This window comes from Thermobia domestica, chromosome 4, assembly GCF_964235325.1.
Source record: "Thermobia domestica chromosome 4, izTheDome1.hap1.1, whole genome shotgun sequence".
Classification (NCBI taxonomy): domain Eukaryota; kingdom Metazoa; phylum Arthropoda; class Insecta; order Zygentoma; family Lepismatidae; genus Thermobia; species Thermobia domestica.
In genome coordinates this window covers 258,882,914-258,910,481 of record NC_137457.1, presented here as the reverse complement: position 1 = coordinate 258,910,481, position 27,568 = coordinate 258,882,914, and the positions used below count along the sequence as shown (strand labels likewise).

The 27,568-nt window shown below is 36.4% G+C and overlaps 1 protein-coding gene across 1 annotated transcript in view; it reads left to right on the top strand.

Moving 5' to 3' along the window:
• Window positions 1–27,568, top strand: part of LOC145684018 (BOS complex subunit NOMO2) — a 50,940-nt gene that overhangs the window by 4,088 nt on the left and 19,284 nt on the right. Inside the window, exons 2-6 of the mRNA XM_081755829.1 lie at window positions 5,601–5,700; window positions 12,845–12,973; window positions 17,162–17,731; window positions 20,007–20,175; window positions 26,936–27,221. Of these exons, the coding sequence (XP_081611955.1) occupies window positions 5,601–5,700; window positions 12,845–12,973; window positions 17,162–17,731; window positions 20,007–20,175; window positions 26,936–27,221 (1,254 nt within the window). The remainder of the gene's footprint in view (window positions 1–5,600; window positions 5,701–12,844; window positions 12,974–17,161; window positions 17,732–20,006; window positions 20,176–26,935; window positions 27,222–27,568) is intronic.

Sequence of the window (27,568 nt, the reverse complement as noted above, 5' to 3'; positions counted from 1 at the left end):
TCATTTTTTGGACACAGCCACTGAATGATGTGGTTTTTGTAGGTTGAAGGTTCTGAGTGAGGATCTGTTTTGGCTGAAATTCTTTGATTCTAGCCCTGGACGATGTGGCTATATAGGATGGTTTCTAGTGAGAACCTAGGTATAGATTCATTTGATAGTAATACCACTGAGTAATGTGGTCTTAGGTTTTTGGTTCTAAGTGGGAACCAGGGTTAACAGGATTTAACCTAGATTGGTTATTCCTAAATAATTAGTTAGATTTCTCTGTTTTAATCTGTTTTTGTTGAGTTACTTAATGTTTGAATTGTTAGGATTTAGGTTGGGAAATTTCGAGAAGTGTTTAGACGGAAATTAGCTAAGGAATAATTAATTTTTTTGTTTGTATTTCTCAATTCGCAGAGAGAGGGGATTAGGGAAGGATTAGAGGAGATTTGGACATAAGTGATGTTCAGTAAAGAACACAGCGAGTGCTTGCTTTGTAATATTGTATGTAAGAATTCTATAGTCGGGGTTCTACAGTATTGAAGCCTAGTCCTGAAACATAGACGAAGCTGGTAGAGAATTTCCTTAGCTAAGAATTTACCTGGGATTCAATGTACGGATCCAAATTATACTTTTTCTCTAACCTACACCTAATAAAAGAATTACCTAGTCTCCTTATGTGGAACGGAATTCAGATCAGTTGAGTTCCACGACAGGGATTTAGGTGAAGCACTCTATAAGTGACTAGTAGTGCTGATAGAAACTAATTAAGGAGTGTACTAACAGCTTATAAGTGAACGCGAGTTAGTAACTCCACAGGCCCACCCCAGTTAGTGTGTCTAAATAAATTAGAGATACAACATAAATTAAGAATTCTAGTCAGGAATAATTAGATACATCTTAGGACTTTCATAAACAAAACACTTTTATTTAGAAAATAAACAGATTAAATTTTAAAGTGTTCTATGATTTCTATATTTAAAAATTGTACCCGAGAGGTTAAGATAATTTAGAGATAATTTCCCCTAGGCATTTTAGTATATAAGCGAGTCGAAATGCATACTCCCTTCTCGATTAGTTAAAAGAAGGAGAAAGGAAGTCCACAAGAGAGAAGGCAAGGCGGTAGATCAATTGATAATCTCATAGTGAAGACTATTGGGATAGTACTGTAGAAGGAAAAGGAGGGAGAAGAGGAATTAGGTAATTTATAAGAATATCAAATTCTGGATACTAGATATATTTTCAGTAAATCTCCTTCATTTTGGTTATGGATTTAATTGCGATTCTCTACATACTGGATTTATTCATTAGATAAGTACGGGAGGCGTATTGTACGAATAGGAAGAATCGGTCACAAGGTGTGGACTTCATGGTGTATATATATATATATATATATATATATATATAGAGAGAGAGAGAGAGAGAGACAGATTCTTTGTGGGTGAGAGGGACGGTTAGCAAAATGTATCTGTAATGCAGTTATCTAACAAGTAAACCTTACGTTTGGGTGAATCGAGTTGCTGACTGAGACACATATGAGAAAGTAGTACTAAATGTGGTCAGTATTTCAGTGAAGTTGTAGGTGCGAAGCTCTAGGGGTTTAGGAGATACAGATACCAGAACATCACATGGAAGTACAAAATAGTCTTCATACAGTTGGAGGTAAAAGCTCTGTAAGACCTCTTGTAACGACAAAAGGTGAATAACAAATATATGGGTACATATTAGGACTAGGGGGAAGTCATATAGTAAGGGTATACCTGACGGTGGCCATCTTGAAATCCACCATTTTGAATTAAGGTTAAGTTTTAAAAATAGGAATAGGGTCATGTGATACATGATTTAAGGTGCAAATTTAATCAGAAGAACAATGGTGACGTTAATTTTAATTTACGTGCAATTGGTAAAAAGTTACAGGGAAATTAAATATTGTTGCAGCGTATGTATTAGTCCTTTACCCCACCTTGTAAATTTTGTGTTAATGATAATAATTAAATAAAAAGCAGGTGGATAAATATTAGATCTATGGTAAGAGTTGCCTTGATGGCGGCCATGTTCAAATCCGACATTTTGAATCAGACAAAAGTTTTAAACAAAACGCATAACAGTGACACCTTATTAATAGCAATTTTTACCATAACTTCAAAGGTATAACCATTTTTGCTTTATCATTAACCAGCACAAAATTAAATGGATCGCTCCTTACGATTACTGCTTTGACGGAATTGTTAACGACAAATGTGTCAAGTGTAACTCGATTGCCTTTGCCAGGTGTGCTCACTGTGAGCAGAGCATTTGTGCAAGTCATGCACTCTTTTCTGAACTACATATTGATTGTACTAATTGAGGACTTTATGGAAGAGTTCAATTATGACTCAATTCCACTTTCGTCATTTTTTTCTTAAATTAGCAACTTGTTTATGCGATAACAAATGCTGGTTAATGATAAAGCAAAAATGGTTATACCGTTGGATTTATGGTAAAATTTGCTATTAATAAGGTGTCAATGTTGTGCGTTTGTTTAAAACTTTTGTCTGATTCAAAATGGCGGATTTGAGCATGGCCGCCATCAAGGCAACTCTTACCATAGATCTAATATTTATCCACCTGCTTTTTATTTAATTATTATCGTTAACACAAAATTTACAGGGTGGGGTAAAGGACTAATACATATGCTGCAACAATATTTAATTTCCCTGTAACTTTTTACCAATTGCGCGTAAATCAAAATTAACGTCACCATTGTTCTTCTGATTAAATTTGCACCTTAAATCATGTATCACATGACCCTATTCCTATTTTTAAAACTTAACCTTAATTCAAAATGGCGGATTTCAAGATGGCCATCGTCAGGTATACCCTTACTATATGACTTCCCTCTAGTCCTAATATGTACCCGTATATTTGTTATTCACCTTTCGTCGTTAGAAGAGGTCTTACAGGGCTTTTACCTTCAACTTTATGAGGACTATTTTGTACTTCCATATGATGTTCTGATAGCTGTATCTCCTAAACCCCTGGAGCTTCGCACCTACAACTTCACTGAAATACTGACCACATTTAGTACTTCTTTCTCATATGTGTCTCAGTCAGCAACTCGATTCACCCAAACGTAAGGTTTACTTGTATGTGTTTAAATACTCGATAACTTCAAATAGCTTTTGCTCCTGTGTCTTCGGCTTCGTAACTTTTTGTGCCATTCACCTACCGTCGCTTTCTGAGGTCTGTGTGCTTTCTTGAGAGTTCTGAAGTGAATGTGTGTTCAACCATATGGCAAACTGACAGTCAATTGGTCCAGTCTGGGGTATTAAGAGATTAATTTTTGCCAATAAGATCGCTTTGCAGCCCGTAAATATACAGGACAGTTCTCAATCTACGTGAAAAGCAATGATAGAAAAAATAGTACCAATATAATTGATGGGGACTTTTTTTTTTTTTTATTTATTTACAGACGAAATATCTAACATTATTTTAAAAGAACATTGTTAATGGTAATCAAAATATACTAGTATCTTGCTTCTGACGTGTTTAGTAACTTAGAAATACGTAAACCAAAGTACAATGTTTTATGCACGCATTCACGTATAAAGAACCAATTACGAAGTGAAGTCACGTAAGGACAGTGCGCTAACTTACGATGTGCTATCATGAAAGGCAATGTGTTAACTCAGCTGCGCAGCCAGAAAAGTTTTAAGAGCCGCTTCTCTCTCTCAATTGTATAATTTAAAAGTTGAAGGTAAGCAATTGTTTCTTATTTTAGACCGTATATTTTTGAATTAGAGAAGAGAGATGAAATATCTTTTTTTGCACCGTCTTCGCATACGCGCATACTCACGATCACTGACGTGACTGCTCTTTAAGGACACATCTTCACTAAAGCGCGAACCCACGAGTTTCGCGCTATCCTTACCAGCTTCGAGTTAGGTACAATTCTGGTCCATGTTCGTTATCATTTTTATGGCATCCATAGCGTTTAAGCCCTTCTAAAGTGAATTTGCACCTACGAATACAACTCCTACCTTAAGAAGCAGTGTTTAAAGATACTAAGAGTACATTTTCTCAAAAAAGTAGAAAGTATATCATTAATTTATGTATGGTTTCATAAACTGTATTTGCACTGAAAAAACATTTAAGTTTAATTGATATTACGCTAGAAGTGGGAAGTGGAGTATGAAATGCATTACTTGATGTAATTTTTCGACAAAGAACCATCACATATCACAATATATCTGTTACTTGTAAGTATTGGAGCTAAATGAGCTTGATAGATAAGTAGTACAGAAAGTTAGGGCGCTGAAGTCGTATGGACAAGAAGTAGTCAGTCATGTCACTGCAATTTATGGCAAACTCTGATATACAGTAACACATGTACGGAAGCAGCTTCTAGTTGGGAAGTTCATTTGTTGTGTTGCGGAACGTACGGGATGCAGTTCGTACTTTATGGCAGATATGTTGTTACTTGAAAGCATACCATGAGCATAACTTATTTGTATGATTCTCGTTCTTCTTGAAGAAATATAGTTTATGCCTAAAACTTTCATATCATCATCTGTAGGTACAGAAAAGCTCTGGAATTCTGTTGCATTTTTTTTTTTTTTTTTTTTTTCACAATATAAGTAGGCCCTACACATTTATTTAATCGCCTTCAAAGTTAGCACCTTCGGAGTACATACGCACTTGTTCCACCACTCCTGAGACTGGTGGAAAGACCTACGAAGTGTCTCTTTTGTTATCTTCCGAAGGTCAGCCGTCGCGTTAGTTTTGATCTCTTCTACGTTGGCGAAACGGAAAAGGCTTATTTTTAGCTTTTGAAATAGCCAAACATCCGATTATGCTAAACCGTTTTCAAGGTTATCAAACTCTCTGAACCAGATTTTCCCTAATTTGCACATTAACTTGATTTTTGTGCGTTGCTCGATCTGTGAAATTGTACCGACTGATCACTACACCTTCCTTCGTTCAACTACATTACTCTGCCTGTTATGACCTGTTCACACTTGTTAATTTCATAATTAGGACTAAACTGTATGAGATTCATTATGATTGCATCAAAAAATGCCGAAACTAGAACAGCATTCCGGGAACTTTTTGAGTGTCTCTCGTACTTTGACCTGGCTATATTGAATGCATAGCGATTTAAATTTATTATCTGTTAGGTGGTTATAGCGACGTGTTGATTAGAAGGCATACCATCGGAGAGGACACCTAAAACTCAATTTAAAATGCTTTTTAGTAATTTAAAATACCAATTAGGTATTACTGTGGGAAAGGTAAGACACTAAGTGTCGGATGAATTTTACTCTTTAGTTACCACCTTAGAGACACGAGAAGACAACGTAAAGATCATGTTATAAAAAGGACTTAAGCCACACGGGCCCTTGAGGATAAATGGCCAGGTGTCCCATTCGAAATTTTGGATTAAAACTGAAAGGAAAATTACAAGGTAAGTAATTTTATGGTCTATGTTCCATACGCTTAATAACTTTAAAAAAATAATAAAACACTAGTTTCTGCTTTCCACAGTATAAGTCAAGTTTACAGTTACTATTTGTGTAACCCCTCCAATTAAATTTTCAGTTTGTAATTTAATATATTACCCTATTTTATTTTCTTTGTAGATACACTAAACAGGGAAGTTTGAAGTATCAAACAGATTGTGCACCGACCAATGGATATTACTTTCTGCCACTGTATGATAAAGGAGAATACATTTTAAAGGTATAAAAAAAAAAAAAAAAAAAAAAAAAAAGAATCTGTTTATATCCTTTGAACATTAAACTTATTTACAGATTTTTCTGTTTACCTTTTGACGACTCTTTGGTAGCAAATAGTTTAGCAGCCTTGTGTTAGGTGGGCGAAATAGTATGCAGTAACTGTGTTTTTGTATTTCCGAAGTGTCAGCGTGCGATTTCTATTTCGGTTTTGTGGTAAAGATTTGATTTAAGAGTTAGCAAACTTCAGAAATAGTTCCATTGGGAGCCAATTCGCTATCCAAGCAATACACTATTCAATATGTGCCAATTGACCTGACATAATTAGCGCTAGAGAGGGTAATCAAGCACTTCTTTAAAAGTTAGTGAATTCGAAATAACTCTCTGAAACTATATCTCTCATCGCCGCTGGTCTAGTGGCTAGCCCGTCTGCCTTTAAGTCACGTGGTATCAGGTTCGATTCCCGATGGATGATCACAAAAAATTAGTTTCACGATCATTCTCTTTCATTAATCATCCGTTTCCTTAAACTTAAAGGGCATAACCGTTAAACATTAGACTAAAATAACTCATTCATTGTTTGTCCAAAAATCTTCGTAACTAATTCTTCATTTGCTGCTATTTCTTTTCTTATTCATTATAGTACGAGGATGGATCAAATATAAACGGATTTTATTTTTTATTTAAATTCATTTATTGAATACCACAAGACACTTACACTTTATTTTTCCACATAGTTTCCTTCTCTGGAAATGCATTTGTCCCAGCGTATTGGCAACTTTTTGATGCCCTCATCGTAAAAAGAACACTGTCATGTCACCAGCCAGTTGCGCACGAACTCTTCCACACTCTCGTCATCTTCAAACCGTTGCTCTCCTAGAGCTTCTTGAAACGGTCCGAACAAATGGAAATCGCAGGGCGATAAGTCCAGACTATAAGGAGGATGTTCAAGTGTAGTCCAGTGCACTTGCTGTAGCTTCGAGACAGTTCGAGCTGCAGTATAGGGTCGCGCATTGTCGTGTAGAAGGAGGATCTGTCGAGTCGATTAGTCTCGTCTTTTGCGGCAATATGCAACTCTCGCCTTGTTCAACAGCTCGCAGTAGTATTCAACATTTATTGTGCGTCGCTCATGTAAAAAGTCAATCAGCAAAATATCTCGCCGATCGAAAAAAACGGTTAAAAAAACCTTACCAGCTGACTGTCGAGTCTTGGCTTTCACTGGTGCTGCCTCCCCTTTCCTCCGCCACTCCTTACTGGCTTGTTTGAATTCAGGAGAGTAGTGGTGGACCCATATTTCGTCGCAGGTGACGATCCGACTAAAAAATGCATCACCTTGCTTCAAGCCTCTATTTGGATTTAAACGGCATCGAAAGAGTCACTGTTCATCTCAACGGGCCCGAAAACTATGGATTCGACACCAGTATCTGTCATTTTCAATATATATCCGCTCTTCCTTCCTCCAAGTTGCACTTTGAAAGTGAAATGATAAAAACCATCCTAGGCTCGAACCTCATCTATGTTGAAAATTTTATCGACTTCGGTCTGGTTGTTCAAGAGTTGTTAAGTTTCAAATATAGTCACTTTCATTCTTATGTAATTTGTCGCACTAGAAAACAGGTATTTGTTTACATATGAAATGTAGTACGTAAATTTTATATATAAGTCTATATTAGAATATTAAATAATAGCAATTATATGGTTTAATGCATAGATATTAGTGAAATTTGCGTACTGCTCTTTCTTTTAAGAAGTAATTTGGTTAAATTTAAGAAAATTTCACCAGATTAAAGAGCACATTAAGAACTCAGTTTCATTCTAGAGCCCTATTTGTTGTAACAAAAACGCTTCATGATGGTAGATGTGTATGCAAGTATTAACATTCTGTAATTAATGCACAAACACGATTAACGACTTAAAAGCACAAAGGAAAGGAGTGCAAACTATAAATAACAAGAATAATGAACACACTTATTTTTTTTTAATATTCGCAATATTGAAATTTCTCAACTTACTTTTTTCACGCGTTCGAGAAAAAAAAAGGTTCCGTTAGTAGTAAAATTAACCTAATACAAAGATTTTTTGTTATTTTCCCGATTTTTTTAAATTTTCCGGAAATTTTACAAGACTAGTTTTGAGTAATATTGAGGAAATGTCAAGGTCTATCTGGGAAGTAATGAGACTGATTCAATAATAATAATAATAATAATAATAATAAATGGAATTATTATTAGACCAAATGATGAAATTAAACACTTACTTGGACTCTTGAAAAAATCAGAAAGAAGAACTTAATGTGATCTTAAATTATTGCATGAAATTCTAACTGATAAACTACAGTTAATTGTTATTGATAACTTGCATGTTCCGTACACAACTACCGGTAGTAGGAATTACAAAATTTTTAAGTGTATATCTAGCTTAATTGATGTACCTATCTGTAAGAGTTTGTCATTCTTTACAATATATGTAATTATTGTTTGATGCATGACTGACTTGTTTTTAATTGTTTTATTTTTGTATATTATTTTATTATATTTCAGTATAACGTTTTATATTCACAGGAAATTGTTATTGGGCTTATGTTTGTAACTTCCTGGTAAATAAATAAATAAATAGATTATTTTCAAGATGTGCTTATATACGTTAGAGTTCCTCTAAACAACACTTTGAGCACAATACACCGTTGTTAGGGGTTCTTTCACGAGTCATAGCTCATCTGAACGTCTTGAACAGAAATGTCTTTCAAAGCACTCGTTACGGCAACTTACACATGTTTAACAGTTTCAGAATAGTGTTCTTTCAAGTAGGATTTCAGCCAGGGCCAAGTTGCTCTTACTAGTGGGACCGCGGAGGCTCAGTAGTAGAGCATTCACCTCTGATGCATGAGGCCTCTGGTTTGATCCCAGCTCGCGCCAAGTGTGCTATGTGGTGGATAAACACCGTATGCGTGGGTTTTTCGGTTTTTTTTTTCGTTCCCTAACCCGCTTTCATTCCACCAGTTTGTTCATTTGTCATCATCACCGTCTCCTTTAGCCCACAGGCATAACCGTGGGACATAAATTCAACGATTTCATTTCACTAGTAGCGACACTTGGTTTACAGGGTGTCTATCGGTCACGAAAGTCATGAAAAAGTCACGAAATCAGAACACGGTCATGAAAGTCAAGAAAAGGTCACGAAATTTAGCTTTAGGGTTATGTTTTTTAATCTGTACGAATATAAGTACAGACAGGAAAATTTTATTGTATAAAACGTCAAAATTCACCATCAGAAATGTCTATTGTTGGCTTTAGACGCTACAAAATCGGAAACAAAGCACGCTTCTATCGCATGGATGAAAATTCGGCCTAATTCACATTCAAATTCGCTCTTGAGACTCCTTCAGCTGGCATCATTGAGCAGTGGCGATGCAAATTGTATCGCATCGTCGAAACCACTTACGCACACTGTGAGAAAATACCAACCTTTTATGACTCCAAGGAACAGTCTTTGAAAGTAGAGATAAGTGCTGACGAGTATAGGTACTGTTATTAGTTTTTGAATATTACGAAATATATTGGTTTGGTAAAGAAAAGGTCACAAAAGTCACGAAATTTAATTTTAGTAGACACTCTGGTTTAGCACATTGCCGTGACAGAGAGACCATTTGAGGTCATTTATGGATAGAACATTTCTTATAGGCAAGACTTGCAACATTTAGTCATTTGGGCCGTATTTGGTAGAGGAAACTCAGTAAGTATGCCACTCGGGGCTGTGTATTTGTCTGCGGACGTTCATCTTTCTCGTAGGTTTTCTAGTAGGCCAGCCGAGTCGAGGTTCAGTACTATGAAGCAATGCAACAAAGGTTCGTACCGCATATTCACTCGAACACCAGATAGACAAAACCATACCAAACGCCAAAACTTGTGACCGAGATACACAATCAAATGCACTCAGGTTTCTTTCTCTCCGCATCCTCTGCCGACCGGCTTTATAATAAGCATCTCGGTCGCGAAGTTTTCAATTTTAACCGAAAAGAACGTACCGCTTATCGCTGCTCGTCATTCCTCTGCATTTTGACTATTACACGCGACACTCAGCCAACTGTCTGCTCCGCAAGCGATCAGCATTCTAAAAGTTCAGAACCAACTGGCAAGAACTCGATCAGTTACTTCAGCCGCAGTAGCGAGCTGAAGAGCTCACTTCTGATGCAGTGGACCTTGTAGTGCAGAAACACTGTGTGCGTGGGCTTTCTCGGGGTCCTCACGTTTCTTCCGATTTTCTTCATTCAGCGATTTCGTTCATCATCATCACCATCTTCCTTAGCCTCGGAGCATAATCGTGGGATGTGAGACTTGTTGGGAATGAGGCTACAAGGCTTTGGACACAAAATGTTATGGAATGGTGGTATATGCGTTTATATTGAAGTTTGTTGCTAGAAAAGATTCTGTGGAAACAAAATTATGTTGGATTGGAATTAGATAAACCAGGAATCTCTTGTTCTCTATTGTTCTGAAATGTCTATCTCTAATTATATAAAGATAGTTTTGTGAGGATTGGTTAGAACACGAGTAGCAACGTAAACACATGTGGAATATGGAATTTGAGAATAATAAATATATCACGAGTAACAAGTGTGTCTATGTTTGGTCTTGTACTGACGTTTAAGCCTAACTTTGAGCTACGGAACGTACTCTCATGGATATCGAGATTTCTCAGTGGTGTATTTGTAGGATAATAATAGTTTGTGGCACAGTTACAGTTTACACGTTCCATTTATTAAGTTTTAATAAGATTAAGTAAATTGACTGTTTACGTAACATTATTCAGCAACCGTCACGCCCAGAGACTTCGCCCTGAAGTCCTTCTGATTTGACCCAGTAAAACAATCTCAATACTCAAGAGAACCTGTATAAGTAAAAGTCTATAAAAGCATAATCTACACTTCGCCTTTTGTTAGATGTGAAAGATTTTTTTTCTGAAGTTCAGCTGTTTTTTCAGCACCAAAGCTACATGAGACATGGACCTACAGTTTAAGATTAAATCTAAACCACTCTGTTGCATTCAAATTCAATTGAAGTATTACTACGTCCACCAAACGCATAGGCACCAACCTGTAGACCAGCAGGAAGGAATGGAAAGAGCAATATGTGAAGAAAACAAGTACTTTCGGAAACAAAGTTAAGAGAAGAAGTATATCTTGTGGAGGGCGGATCAAGTTGTCCGCATGGAAAATATATGCCGAGTACACCAAGTTTTAGTCGTGAAAGCATGAGAGGAAGACATCTTTGGGCTATGTCATATAACAATGTGGAAGGTTAATATAAAGTAAATTGTGTGAAGATAGATGATTGGCGATTGACTTGGTACGGGATGAGATCTAGTGGCTAATCTGCAAATCCTATTTCCATCCTTAAACCATAGAGTTTGCCGTAAACTTCCGGACGAGATTTAAGAGTACGGCTGAATTTTTAAAGCACTTTACAAGGACATTTGTTTACCAACTAATATTCTTTTATATATTTAACTGGCCAGATAAAATGGTGGTAGTCGAGTTAATAGATAGAGGTGATATTCGAACCAGAAATGGTAGAAATCAACCATTTCCGCTTCTAATGTTGATCACTATAGAGCAAAAACGGTAATAGAAAGCGAGAAGCGGTTCCGTGCAATCGATTAAGCGCCCCAAAAATACATTCTACCTCCATACTTAGCTCCCTACTAAAACTGTAAGTAATAGAAATCCATTATAATTTCCAGTTTTAATATTGATCTATATAGAGCGCATGTTAAAATTTAGCGTTGCGATGATTTTGGACGGCCTTAGCTCTGAAACTATTAATCTTTCCTCACAGGTCCAGATGGACTTTTTTTTCCGATACGAGGAATCGTCTCTTACAGTTTGTCGGTATAGTTCATTAACTCTCTATATATGTATTCCAACGACTTAGGCTGCCTTCACACTAGGATCTTGTAAGCCACTCAAAAGATCGTGATATCAAAGTACCAGCCATGCTAGAGTCAGAAGAAGCTGCAGCTTTAACCTTGGCGATAAATTGCAAGAGAAGGAGGAAAAAGAGTCATAGAACAGTGTAGATTCATCCTATAGATCGATCAAGACTGGAAGTTCATTTTACAGTTTGTTCCCTAAACTGAGAGAAGATGAAAGAAAATTTTTCATTTACTTCTGAATGTCTAAATATCTTCGATTGACGAATTGTGTAATAGTATAAAGTGTGCATTTCAGAGTGACACCAAAATGAGAAAATTTTCATCAAATATTTGTACACGTTTCTTTATTGCAATTGAGTTCACGCTCACGTGTAAAAGACTCTCATAAGACTGCTTGTTATTTTCTTCCCCGCCAGCTACTGACGGGGTGATCATAGCAGCTCAGAGCCGCGGCTCACTTGCACCGAAGCGCATGTGTGAAGGCGTATATTTAAGACAATGTAAAGCTAGCAACTTTAGCTCAGGCAAGCGTTTCACAGGGTTCTAGTGTCAAGGCTACCCCTGGAAGATTCAAATTTTTACGGACATTCTTTTTGTAACAAACATTCCACATAGGGTACACCTGTTGAATTTTTTGCTAATAAAACTGTATTTTGATCAAAAGAGCAAATATAGATACCTGTCTATTACGACAAATTTTCGTGCAAATTTTTATATTCTGTAGGAAAGTCTTTTGTAAATGTTTAGAGCTTTTTGTTCCCATTCATCCAACTAGTGTTCATTGTAACCTTTTCGGAGATCAGTTTTATATACAGACCTAGTTGACCGTCAACATCGTAATTTTGTGATACTATTTTGTAGATCTAAGGAAGAAATTACATATAAAGAATAATGACCCTTAACAAACCACACTTTTCCAGCCGCAGTTCATGTGTTCAGATCGTACGTATCATATAGCCTCGCTGCTGAAAGGGAATCGAAACTTCAATCAAATCCAAATTCAAAAATACACCACAAAGTAATAATATTCGCTCTTATATATAAATTAATGCGTTAATATGCATACATAGGTGTATTGTGAATACTTTATCAATAAGGAGAAAATACATATATAGTATAAATTTTGTATTAACAAGAATTTACGTCAAAACAACAATATATAATTTATGGGAACTAAATCTAAGATTAAGCAGTTTTAATGTTTAAATTGTTTATTTCAGATCGATCCACCATTAGGTTGGAGTTTCGAGCCAAACGAAGTAAACCTTCATGTAGACGGTGCTACAGATCAATGTAGCCAAGGAAAGGATATTAACTTCCAGTTCAAAGGTTTCGCTGTTACTGGAAAGGTATGAATGATGTTGGATTTTTTTTATTTACTTTATTTATTTATTTATTTATTTATTTATTTTCGTTGTCAGTTAAAAATGTTTAAAGGATAAATTATTATGCTGTTGCCATCTGAGTAACGTGCCTGATTTCCAACAATCTATTTTCACTTAATAGAACAGGCGGATATATCTTGACCGTCAACCTCTAGCCATGAAATTTTGTCTGTTCCTTTTGCATTGCACAGAGGCTACTTTATAAGCGTGCTGTGAAGTTTAACACTCACCTGCAATGTGCCCTGTGCATCCTAAATGGATTGTCATATTCCTAGTTTGATTTCGGTAACCAATCCTGTTGTTTTCGATGGTTAGAGAGTAATGAAGAGCTTTAGTTACATTTTTTTTTTTTTTTTCATTTTTTTTCACACAAAACTATTATTCTGAAAATCAGTAAACACTTTAATTTCTATATAATAATATTATATTATACTATATTCTCTCTTATATAACATGCACTCAATTAGTATTTTATTCTTGTCACCATTGACATCACGCATAATTACATAATAATATATTTCACGTATGATCATACAATCTTACTTCTTTATCTTCGTTCGGGTATATTATCATTTCTTCAAACATTTACTGCCCGACTTACTAATTACTATTAATAAAAACACTAAAATCAACAATAAGCAATTGAAATTTTAACAGACCGCGTGCTGACCATAAAATCACACGGGAACCTTCCAAAAGTTCCCGACTTAACCGACTTTAAGAAGTGATAGAACGAAAACAACGGTTACTTTTCCAATAATCTCCTCTAGTAAGTTCCTCTTTTGTGGATTTTTTTTTAACCAAATATTCAGTATAAGCACACACTACATTTACAGCAGGGGCTGCGGTGGCTCAGTGGTAGAGCGTGCATGGGATCCTTGGTTCGATCCCAGCTCGCGCCAAGTAAGCGGACAAACACCGTGTGTGTAGTTTTCTCGGGTTCTCTTGTTTCCTCCCACTTTCTTCATTCCACTATTTCATTCATGTCTCATCATTGCCGTCTCCTGGAGCCTATCTGGTATAACAGTGAGACGTAAAACTTACATAAAACAGAAGATTTCATTTCATTTTCATTTTTTACATTTACAGCTTAGTACTTAGCTAATCAACCGTTTTATCATTTATTTTTTTTATACCTTAGATTAACGGTTAATAGCAGATTTGTTCTATGTTCTAGAAGCACTTATTTATCCTCCCAAAAATTTGATTAAGTTCAAACTTTTTTGCAATGGCTCATAACTCAGGATCCAAAGACCTATCCACTATAATATTTCGTATATGTATTAAGCCCATCGAAGTCTACCAGGATGTCAAGTTTGATCAATATTGTTTGAGTTTCGTCACTCGCGCATGACATATACTATTTATTTTAAAGACAAATTAGACGTGAATGAATTTTAATATTCACGAAGTTGTAAATGAGTGTGTGTGTGTGTGTGTGTGTAGTGAACACTAAAATTTTAGCAACTTATTGTTGATTTCTGTGTTTTGTGTGGAAACAGCACGAAGTTGAAAAAGAAAAGTGTAAAAATTATTTGTAAACCCGAAGCTCTTCACTATCTATCTGTTGAAGGCAAAAGGATTGGTTGCTGAAATCATACTAGGATTGTTGTGGTTTCATTTAGGATCCCCAGGGCATATTATAGGTGAGTGTTAGTTAATCTTAACAAAATATGCCAATGGTATATTGTTATGTAACGGTATTTGTATATTGGAAAACGCTTCGCAGTATTCTATGTTGAGTTACCCCTTCCTTACTGTGTATAAACGTTCTAGCCCAAACAACACAGAGTTTATACTTTTAGCATGGGTCGCCAATTCTTATTAAGAGAAGAAATATTTACCAATGAAGTGATTTTTCTTCACGCCTCCACGGTTTCAAGTTCGCTGCTTCCGGCCTGGAGCTATTACAATTTCGTCGCCACACGGCACCTTATATTAAATCTGAGTGATAATTAGTACAAAATAAGAAGAAAACACGTATATAGTAGTTATTTCTATAAGACAATCAAATATTCCATTTATTCGACACACCTTACAATACAGGTAAAACTGTATGAAGGAGATCTTATCGTAGCTACTAACACACATAAAATTTCAGAGCTATGTTATAATACTTTAACATGAAGATAAGTTCCTTGAGTATTTTCTGTTTTTCAAGAACAACGCTATTATCTGTTAATGTTAATACAATACTCTAGCACTGTAATTATATGCTATCATTAACAATCTGCCTCTGAGATTTTAATTATCTTTCCACATTGCATTAACACTTTACTTAGTTTTTAGTAATGAATAATCTCTTATATCAGGTTGTAAAGAAAGTTCTTGCGGTTTTCAACCTTCAATTTCAAAAGAGCATATCTCAATTCAAACATACCTTTATTAATCGAAATGAAAACCATGACAATCAACACACTTTTGCCAACAAGAGACAAGTGTGTTAATGTCGGTAGCATAGAAATTTGGAGTTCTGGACGCGACGAAGTTGTCGAGATGCCTGAAAAATGGTAGTCGGTTGGCGAGAAGTCCGGCAAGTATGGTGGATGAGGCAGTTTCTTAGCCCAATGCGTTCAACTTTTGCCGCGTCTGTGGTGCAACATGCGGACGAGCGTTGTCGTGGAACATGATTGGTACCTTTCTGTTGACCAATGCCGGGCACATACGTCGAAGCTTCTGGTCATTTCCATTTCGTCGATTTGTTGGCAGTGCTTCTCCGTCGTAATCTTTTAGCCCGGATTCAGGGAGCTGTGATGGATGAGACCGGCTGCAGACCACCAAACAGTCACCATGATCTTTTGTGGGTAGAGTTTTGGCTTCGGGAACTGATGAGGAGTTTCACCGACGTCCAATCACTGCGCCGAACGTCGCCGATTGTTGTAAAGGATCCACTTCTCATCACACGTCACAATCCTGTCGAGAAACGGGTCGTTCTTTTTCCGCAGAAGAAGAGAAAACGACACCTCAAAACGACAGTTTCGATGATTTTCGGTCAATTCGTGCGTCACCCATTTATCGTATTTTTTGACTTCCTAATCTCTTGCAGGTGATTGGAAATTGTCACAGGTGTTACACCCACGTCTTTAGTAAGCTTTCGAACAGTTGTGCGTGGATTGGCTTCGACTAAGGCTCTCAGTTGGTCGTTGTCAACAACGGATGGCCGACCACTGTGCTTGTCATCTTCCAGGCTCTCGTCACTGCTGCGAAATTTCTTGAACCACCATTGTGCCGTACGTTCGTCAGTGGTTCCTGGGCCAAACGCATCGTTGATATCACGAGCTGTCTTGTCAGCTTTTCGGCCTAACTTGAACTGGAACAAGAAAATCGTGCGAATTCGTCTCTTGTCCATGCTATCTTTAAAGTCCAAAAAAAGTGAAAAAAAAAAGTATTTCAAAACAAAACTAATACAACGAATAGATAGAGCGAAAAATGCGCTTTAAACTTATATATATAGGCGCAATATTATAACGACACTTGAGTTGAAAATACATCACTGAAAATGGAAGTAAGAAAAACCGCAATAACTTTCTTTACAACCTGATAGAAGCTTGAACTAATAACTTTGAAAAATAACATGCACAATGGAATACTTCACTGTAAGTATTCGAATACACAGGATATAAAATTAGTCTTCTTGTGTGATGCAGAAACAACTCGATTCTTTCATCGACTTCTTGCCGCGCAACGAAGAACAGTGAACAGTCTTGAACTTACTCTCTTCCTTTACGGAAATTCCTTCCGAAAGCATAGCATACAAAGCGGTAGACTTACGCAGTTGTAAAGACACTCTAGTTAAACGATTATAAACATGCTGAAACAAAAGAGAAAACCATAAACAAATAGAAACAGATACAAACGTCATAAACACAATGTTTAAAAATTGTAAAGAAAAACAGAACGCTACGATCTGTGTTAAATAATATTTCTTCATTATATCAAAATTACTGTAAAATATTCCTATGGCGACCAAAATTCCTCAAATAATCGATATTTCGAATAAAAGTATGGATTTCTCATCTTCAGGATTATTATTAAATAAGCTTATATAATTTTTCGCAGTGAGCTGATCACATGTTGTGGTGCTAAAATTTAAATATAATATTAAAAGTATGTTTCAAACGTTCCGTTAGTATGTATTTCTTCATATTTCAGGTCTTAAGTCAGGGAAGTTCTGAAGGGCCAGCTGGAGTAAGTGTTACTCTGAAGAATGAGAAGGGTGAAGTTTTACGTGAGAAGAAAACAGAAAAGGGTGGACATTTCCTCTTCACTCCAATACGACCTGGAAAGTATAGTGTAGACATTTCTCATCCAAAATGGCGCCTAGTACATTCCAGTGCCTCAGTCAACGTGGTCCACGACAATGCTAACATCATAAGTGGTCTGGTAGTGGCTGGTTACGATGTAACTGGTTACGTTACAAGCGACGCGGAACCCATCCGAGGAGTAACATTCGTTTTATTCGCAGAATCTGAAAGTAAAGATGTTGCTCAGTCTTGTGATACCAGTCCAATCTCAGGATTCGAGAGCTCATATTCTTCGTGGAAGATGGTATGCCACGTTCTGTCAGATGATGCAGGAATGTTTACCTTCCCTGTTGTTACTCCCGGAAAGTACAAAGTGGTTCCCTTCTATAAAGGGGAGAACATAAAATTTGACGTGAAACCGGCGGAACTAGATTTTACAGTCTTACAAGACAGTGTGGTGTTAACAACAAAATTTCAGGTAAGTCATGTTCATAACTTCTGGTATTACTGGTAGATCACTTTCACCGCAAGTTGAAGATTTTCTGTATATAACGCTCCTCAACAACCTCTTCCTCTCAACATAAGGATTCTTCTTTTTAATATCTATTACCCCTACTTCTTTTTCTTTCCACCTCACGTTCCTCTTAAATTTCTTCTTAAATAATATCCTCTCAAGTTCCATATTGCTCTTCTCTCCATCTTTCTCCATTACATCTTTTTCAGTTGTTTGTTCTACCAAGTTATTTTCTTCATTCTTACGCCCATCTCGATTTTATATATGCAGAGTATTAATGAACTATTCCAATAAAGTGTGGGCACGGTGGCTCAGTGGTAGAGCGTTCACCTCCGGTGCTTGGGGTCCCTGTTTCGATCCCAGCTCGTGCCGTGTGGACTTTGTGGTGGACAAACACCGTGCTCGTGGGTTTCCTCGGGGTTCTCCCGTTTCCTCCCACTTCCTTCATTCCACCATTTCACTCATCTTTCATCATCACCGTCTCCTTTAGCCTAACCGGCATAACCATGGGACGTAAAACTTAAAGATTTCATTTCATTTTTTATTCCAATAAACTGTAGGAGATGGTTCCTTATATCAAAATAAGAAAAAAGTTCATATGGATCTGTGGGGGGGGGAATGCATAATTTTAGAGCTAGGACCGGCCAAAATAATGAAAAAAAAAATACATTGCAACACATGTTTTCGTGGAGTAGCATTGTATATCAGTGTAAACGACGTCACACATACGCTATACAAAAATGCATTTTTCAGCCCGGTGCAGTGAGTGCGTAAGGATTTCCCATGGGACATAATATTCAGACATGCAGTCAATAGAATTCGCGATATACTTGGATATAAAGACGGTTTTAAGGTAGGCAATAAGTAAGCCTTGACAGCAATGATGATTAAATGCGTCGGCAGGAAGTTGGAAATGTTCGGAACCGCCACTTCCACGGTTTCTCGTGTTCGGAAGAACGCGTTTATCTTTCCACGCTTATACGTGAGAAAACCGTAAACTATATCGTGAAAAAAATTAGTCGAAGCATACGTTCTTCTGAACACGAGAAACTGTAGAACTGGCGGTCCCTAACACTTCAAGCTTCCCGCCGACGAGTTCCGTGATCACTGTTGTTAAGGCTTACTTTTTGCCTACATTGAACCTATCTTTAAGTCAAAGCATATCTGAGAATTCTGTTGGGAACATGTGTGAGAATTATGTGAAGAGAATAGGGGAATAGGTTCCATGTGCACTTATTGCACTGAAATAAGCATTTTTGGATGACGTATTTGTGACTTCCTTTACTTCATATAGACCATCACTTCACGGTTTCTTGCGTTCGAAATAACTCGTGTTGCAATGTATTTTTCCTAGGCTTTTGGACGACCATACACTCTGAAAGTTTACACTTTTTCCCACAAGTCCATGCGAACTTTTTTCTTATTTTGCTGTGATGGATCACCCTTAAAGTTTGTCGGTAGAGTTCGTTAACACCCTGTATATAAAACTGAATGTATGTTTGCGTGTACGTCCGCTACACAGGTCAACACCGTGTCTGTTATTGGAATAGTTAGTACTTGCTTTGACCTGATTTTTGTTTGTCGGTTTCATTAAAATGTGTATCCTAAGAATGGAGGGGAAGGAGTTTTAGAATTTATGTGGATTCTCTCACGATCCCGTCCTGTTAGACAGACGAAACCTGGTGTATATAAACTCTTTATTAAAATTTCAAGCATTTTCGAAAATTGATGAAAGAAAAACAGAAAAAAAGATGAAATGGTTACATTGTTTAAAATCAATTTTTGAAAGTAGTCAGCATTTAGATGGACTGGAGTTTTTATTCTTACACTTTCATTGAAGTGCGTATCCCAAAGGAGAAGAAAGTATTCACTTTTTTTTTTTTTTTTTTTTTTTTTTTTTTTTTTTTTTTTTTTTACAATAAAATAACAACTGCATCGTGTGAAAATCATTTTTGAACATACTTAGCATTTGAGACGATCGCAGTTTTTATCACTTAATTTCAACTCAAATACGCATTCTAAGAGGAAAGTGTTGGGGGGGGGGGAGGAAGATTTTCAAGTATACCTTTCAAATATTTTCTCTAAATGTATTCTTCCCTTACAAAGAACTGATATGTCAGCTACTGTTATGTGTCATAAATACATTGAGTCTTAATTTTTTTACATTACATGAAGATTTCTAACATTGTCCTGATGTTAGAACGTTTACATGTGTGTAATAGTGTAATGTTCATTTCAGGTGAAAGGCTTTAGTGTTAGTGGTCGAGTTGTTACAAGGCCTGGGGGCTCTGGTGTTGCAGGAGGTAAAGTGTTTGTCAATGGAAAATTTCAATATGAAACAAAGGAAGATGGAAGTTACCAGTTAGAAAACATGCAGGCTGGGACGTATGTTTTGAATGTTATAGCAGGTATGTAGTAAATCTAAATCATCGGCTTTTAATACTAATATAGACCATAAGCTGATCAATTTGTTAGTAGAGAATTGTCAGATACTGAAATTCAAGTATATTGAAGAGGTTCAAGAAAAGAATAAGTGAAAAATTTCGTCTACTTGACTTATAGCTTTTTAACATAAGGGTACGAAATGTGGCGTATTGGATTTCTTGCGTAAAAGAATATGAATATATCATTCGCTTCGATGTGATGAACTCAGGGAAGGAAGGTTTCTTTTTTGAAACATTGGCTAAGTAAATATGTCTTCGGATGAGTTTTCGATCTACAATAAGCGAAGATCAAATTCACTTACACGAAGTTTTCGAAGTTTAGCTCTGAAGGGGTAGAGGAAGAAAACCATAATTTATTGGAACAGGCAAGGAAAACGGAATAATAAAACATAAAAGCACGAAATTTTTATATATGGGGCTTTATGATATACAGAATAGAAATTGCTCGTTTGTTGTACGGATTTTGGAAATTTAACTCTCGAAGGGTAGGAGTGATTGCAGTGTGGCAGTAACAAAAGGAAGAATACATTTTTTTTTTTTTTCTGAACGATTGGGCATAAAGGGCACAACAGTTAACGTATTGATGATATTTGGTACATACAAGAATAAAAAGTAGTGCCTAGACTATGATTCAATTAATTGTGGAACAATGTTATCCTTGAAAGCATTCCGGATCTGATCTTTAAACTTTTCATATGTCCATTGCGCAAATTTGGAGTCCGTTTGGTCGCCAAAAAATATTTTTCTGAACCACTTATGAGAAAGCTAGATACTAAGATTAATTTCCGTCCTGCACCGATCTATCAATTTATGTGAGCACCAGCTTCATATCTTCGAAGGAATCTATCAATGTCTTCCCCTAGACAAGCATAAAATGGTTCAGGCGTAATAATGCATTGAGTACGCTAAAAGGTGCATCATTTCCTGTGCGAAATCCACTAGATGCCATATCCAATGTACTAGGCGACGAAGCAGATAAAATATCAGAAGAATCGGAAAAGTGTAGCTGTTTTCAAAGGTTAGACAAAAATTAACACACAACTTTTGCAGATTTTGGAGAACATGCAGCAAATTCAAAACAGACAGTATCACTAAGATTAAATATCATTCACCGGTATACCAACTTCATCAGCTAAATAACGAAATATATAACTAAACGAAACACGTTGTGAGCATATAGATTGCATATAATACAAATATCAACTTTGAAAAAATGCTAATGCCTAATATGCACATAAAAGCAATTAAAAAATGAGGGAAAAGAAAAATAGCATTGGCTTAAAATCGTGCTTAGAAAGAAGAGAGAAAGAAAATCGGTAACATGAAACTGATTCGCGATATCGGCGATTCTCCACTACTAACCCTGGGCTAAAGAGAAAAGAAAATTAGTGGAAAAAGGAAGAACGAGGTTTAATTTAGATTCCTGAAAGTAAAGACTGAAGGAAGAGATTCTTCATACCGTGAAGGATCATTGGAAAAGCTTAGAAAAGAAAAAGACGAAGTGAAGCGAAAACCATGAAGAGTATGCCTAAAATTCAAAATATCAGCAATCTCCATCATAAAGAGTATGGTAAGAGCTAGAGGTAACATAGAGCTATCTAGGATAGGAGAATGCAGAATCTGCAGCTCATACTAAATAGTTTGAACTTTTGGGATTGACTCAGAAGAGAGTAATGAAATCGCGACAGTTTACTCTTGGGGTTTTGGGGCTGAAAACAGCAGAAATCTCGGTAAGCATATAATGAAAGTTGCATGCAAAATTCTGTGTGAGAGAGTGACAAATTGTGGGTTGGAAAGAGAGATTCTTTCAAGTGCTGCAGAATATTACCTTGGCCATACTGCTGAGCTGTCCTGCTCTCTCGTTGTCTCGTAGTTTCGTCACCATTAGTCGTTGACTAGCTATGTGCAAGTCTGTCAAAAATCAACTGGTGAAATCTGACATCAACCTAAATGTCCTGAGCAAAAGGAGCACTGACGAGTTCTTATTTTAAAGATGTGTTCTTCTTCTCTTCCTTTCTGTGTGAAACCTCCGGCACAATCGGAGGATAAGGTCTTCTGTAGATGCTACAATTCCAAAAGACTTCTTGTCGACATTCAACTTTTCTTATGCAGGTTACTCTCCAAAGGCAAAACTACATCTTTCCTAGAAAAGACCCTGAGAAGACGCTAATCTAAAATGAAGGCACCTCAGGTCGTCTCCAGGTGTATGTTTTCAATCGGCTGACTATTTTGAAAAAAAAAAAAAAAAATGTTTCCTTGTTACTAATAAATTAAATAAATAGACAACCAATTAGCTGACTTTCAGTGATTTTTGTATTCATCTCATGGCCTTGTGTCCTCAGTTTGTGTGTCAAGGATAGGCCACAGGTGTTAGCATAAAATTGAAACTGCTGTAAAGGTAATTTCGAATTCCAAATCAATTCTCTGTATACACCATGATTGAATAAGCTTTTCATGAGAAGTATATTTATGTCTGTTTAGTCTATTTAATCCCAAGATTTTAATGCTACGTGTATTTTGAGAACAATATGTACAAGGTGATCTGGAAGTAAAACTTCCTCACATTAGTGTGCCTTATAATTTGTATTTAAGAAAATGTATGCTTGAAATAAAATTTAACATCCTCGGGGCTTTTTCACAGTCTGAATATATCATTTCCTTGCACTAATGTTAGAAATTTTATCCTGAATGAATGGACGACGAATTCGATAAGACGAATGTAGCGGAAGAGAAGGAAAGGCGTTTTCTAACCCGTTGGGCACCAAAGCCCTAAATTCTGTATATTGGGGATCTGTTTATACACAAATACAAATATTACCTTCACGCTGCTTTCATTTAGAAATTCTACGCCTAATGAATAAAGGATAAAATATGAAGGACTCAGGAGGAGAGGTAGAATCTTTCATGAACCGGTGAATATAACGTCACGAAATTTTGTAAATAAGGTTTTTGATATATAATGTAGAATTCATAATACCATCCCGAAATGATAGGACAGATATCGATAATCTTTCGTAAACTGTTACACATAAGGACACATAATATGTATAGTACATCCTCTGTATGAATATTGGAAATTCCATCCCGAGAAACAATTTTAACCTGGCAGATTCAAGAGAAAAGAGGAATGTAATTCCCTCAACCATTGATCTTAACTGCTATGATTTTTCGTATATGGCTAGTGTTTGATGCACAAAATAAAAATATTGACAAATTTTAGGAATTTCCACTCGTAAAGGGTAAGAAAAGGACAGTTTTAACTTTTTTGGTGTACAGGGACGTTTCAGTACACAATCCTGTTGACCTTTACTTGCGTAAATTCAGTATGGTAGATGCAGAGGGCTTTATGAACCACTGGATTAGGGTAGGATTTCACAGTGAGAAACTCCGGTTCGCAGGCCTATATATATATATATTGGAACAGACAATGAAAGCTCAAGAGCCTTTTCTTGACTTGAACATTTATGGAGATCGATTTGACTTTCTCTACTTCTTCAGATACCTATTTTTAAGAGACTAAGTAAACCTCAGAGGTACATTAGAACGATCGCAGTCAAAGTCCCCAATGTTCTATCGTTGGAGGTAACATCGTACTGATCTTTAAAAATGAAAGTGATGTTGGTAATCGAATCACGAGAAAACGATTGATATGATTTTTTTTTTTTTTTTTTTTTTTTTTTTTTTTTTTTTTTTTTTTTTTGTTTGGATATAGTTATCACCTACTTCTCCTGGGCTTTTATCGTGTTACTTTGATCAAAATGCATATCTTAACGGGTGTCATATTTATGTGAAAAATTGTAATATTTCACGAACCCGTGAAGCTGGGAACACAAAATTCTGTATGTACTCCTCATTAAAAATAAACAGGGTGGATTGATTTAAATCACGATTTTAATCAAGATTTAAATCACTTGATTTTTTTAAATAAAAATCGTTGATTTAAATCAAATTCTGAAATAAATTAATTTAAAGTGAAAATAAGTAAAATCCCGTTTCTGTTCTGTTATTTCGATTATGGAAGATAATAATCATAATACAATAAGACTCAAATGTATGTACAGCACAGTATGAAAACGAGTATCTTGTAGAGGATGATTAGGGAAAATCCTGTTTTGAACGGGTAACGGGAAAATCCTGCTTTCTTCTCTTCGTAACATAGGGTTTTTAAATCGTTAATTATTCCAACGGAGAAATCACCATCGACATTTAAGCCAAAAATTTTTTTATGTCCACGTCTGTTTGTTTGTTTCCAGATAATAGGGGCGTATTTAGAGGGGCCCGATCCCCTTTCCAATAATAATAATAATAAAACTTTAGGCGAAATTTATGTACTAAATACAAACCATAGAAGTTCCTCGGGATAGGGCAGATTTTGGATGCGTTAAAATATCCAATAATACTTTTGATAAAGTGGATTCTTTCAAATATCTAGGATCAATATCAACAGACGAAAACGATATTTACGAAGAAATTAAATGTCGACTAAAAGCAGGGAATTCGTGTTATTATTCAGTTCAAAATCTCTTGCCACGAATTCTGTCCAGGAATTTGAAGATTAAAATATATATGCCTGTTGTTCTCAGGGTGTCTAGCAAGCAAGCATAATCAAATTCCCTGACTTTCCCTGACAAAATTATAATTTTCCCTGACTCTGTCATTCTTTTTTCTTAGTAACTCATGAAAAGTAACTTATATTTAAATCATGAAAGTGAAATCTTTCAGTTTTACGTCCCACGGTTATGCCGGTTAGGCTAAAGGAGACGGTGATGGGTGAGTGATGAATGAAATGAAGAAAGTGGAAGGAAATGGGAGAACCCCGAGAAAACCCACGACCACGGTGTTTGTACACCACAAAGTCACACGGCGCGAGCTGGAATTGAACCAGGGTACCCAAGCACCGGAAGTGAACGCTCTACCAGTGAGCCACCGCGCCCCCAACGTATATTTAAAGTGAACTGTAAGTTTTCACCATTGTTTATGTGCTTATACAATATTCTACGAACGTACAAACGAACCCATTCATTTACCTGTAATTTATGACTATTTTAGTGGCATCCCTTCACCCGTCACAGCCTGGAAAAGATTTTTACCTGACACACAATGAAATTCCCTGACCCTGCAAATTCCCTGACTTTCCCTGACTGGTAGACACCCTGCTTCTATATGGTTGCGAAACATGGTCGCTTACTATGAGGGAAGAACGTAGACTGAAAGTATTTGAGAACAAGATCCTGAGACGAATATTCAGACCCAAGAGGAGCGGGAATGGGGGAAACTTCATAACGAGGAACTACATAATTTATACGGTTTACCAAACATTGCTAGGGTCATCATGTCTCAGGTGAGCAGGTCATGTAGCCAGGATGGAAGAAAATAGGAACACTTTCACATTCTTAACTGGAAGACCAATCGGAAAACGACCATTAGGAAGATCTAGGCGCAGATGGGATGACAATATTAAGATGAATCTCGCAGAAATAGGAATACAAAATAGAAACTGGATCCAGTTGGCTAAGGATAGAAGTCAGTGGAGAGTTTCCGTGAACGCGGCATTGAACCTCCGGGTTCCATAGGCCATAGAGTTAATTAGTTAATTTTGGGCGAAATTTATGTACTTTACATGTACTTCGTGCCGCTGGCTAGTTTCGATTTTTTAAAAATATACTCCTGCCAAATATCAGGAACATTCGTGAAAAGAAAAGTGTCATGTTGATAAACGTTGCTGTACGTTTTTTCCTTAATGCTTAAGAAATATTGTTTCGGATTGAAATAGCTTAACGATTGAGGATTAATTCGAAATTAAACCAAAATACTTTCATTTAATATTAATTCCTAATGTTTTTTCTCCAGTTCGCGACTTGTATTATACGAGGAGAAAGATTTGATTTAAATCAAAAAAATCGATTTAAATCAAAAAAATCAACAAAAATGATTTTTATTAAAAAAATCATGATTTTTTTCCACCCTGAAAATAAATAGACATGTGTTTCAGCCCTTTTGAAGTTTTTTTGTTTTAAGGAGGACAAGCAGGTATTTTATATCTGTATTATATATATAAATTAATGTATGTATGTTCCAGCATAACTTTGGAACTCTTAGAGCAATTCCAAACTTTGTACGTATATGACTTACAATCTACAAACAAAGGCATCTCTAATACCCCAAAGGGGGTGGCATATAAAAATAATCCAAAACACCGATATTAGTGTCGAATCCATAGTTTTCGGGGTCACTAAAGTGAATAGTGACACTGCAGATGCTGTTTTAATCCAAATTCACCTCCGTCAGCATTGTGGGAGGGGGAATGAGGGCAAGTTGGAAAGTGGATGACATGTAAAAATGAATGAAAACGACAATATTCGTGTCCAATTCATAGTTTTCAGTATAGCTGAGATAAGTAGTGAGTGACACTCCCGATGCCATCTAAAGCCAAGTTCAGCTCCAGTTAGCATGAGATGGTATTACAGATTTCCATCATTAAATTTTCATTGAAATGCGTAACCATAAAGGGTGGGTAAGAGATTTGAAATACTTTCTATTCTCAAACCTATTCTCCTAGCACGAAGAATGATCCTTTCAGCTAATATTCACTAAATCACAGAAATCAAAAGTTCTTAATATTTCAAATGATGTTCGTCATTATTCGCCTGAAGGTCAATCACTGTTTTAAGTTACAGTCTTACATTACTAATGTGATAAACTAATTACCTGTGTTCTATTTCAGATGATACTAAATTCGATAAAGTGTCAGTGAAAGTAACTCCAAACACTCCGCAGCTTCCCGACATCGTGGCGTCCAGTTTTAAAGTTTGCGGCCGTGTTGTACAAGAACAACTGCCAAGTGGAATTAGTAAAGGACCTCGCTCAATTTCCATTACCACCACTACCAACCAAGACGAAGAGGTAACGGTAGAAACCAATGAGAATGGCCATTTCTGTACCTTCTTGGCACCGAACGTCTACCAACTGAAAGTTTCTGTGTCTGAAGATCAACTCAGAAAAGGCGTTAAGTAAGTAACAACATTAACAATAATTTGAGGGCTAAGTAGGCTCATGAGTAGCACGCTTTTGATGTTCCCAGTAGGATTTACTAAAATGCCGAGCGAAGTAGCTCAAGTTGAAGAGCGTTGGTTTCGCATTCGGGATGTCGTGGGTTCGATTCCCGCTGCCGACCATCCTAACTGGGGTTTCCCAGGGTTTTCCTCAGTCCTGCCAGGCAAATGTTGGAATGATATCTACTAAACAGATCATGGTCGATACCTTCCCAAATTGTTTCCGTTGTTATTGTTTATATTAGATATCCAGTATAAAATGGCGTCTGAGCTGAATCTGGTGAATGTTAAATAAATAAATAAAA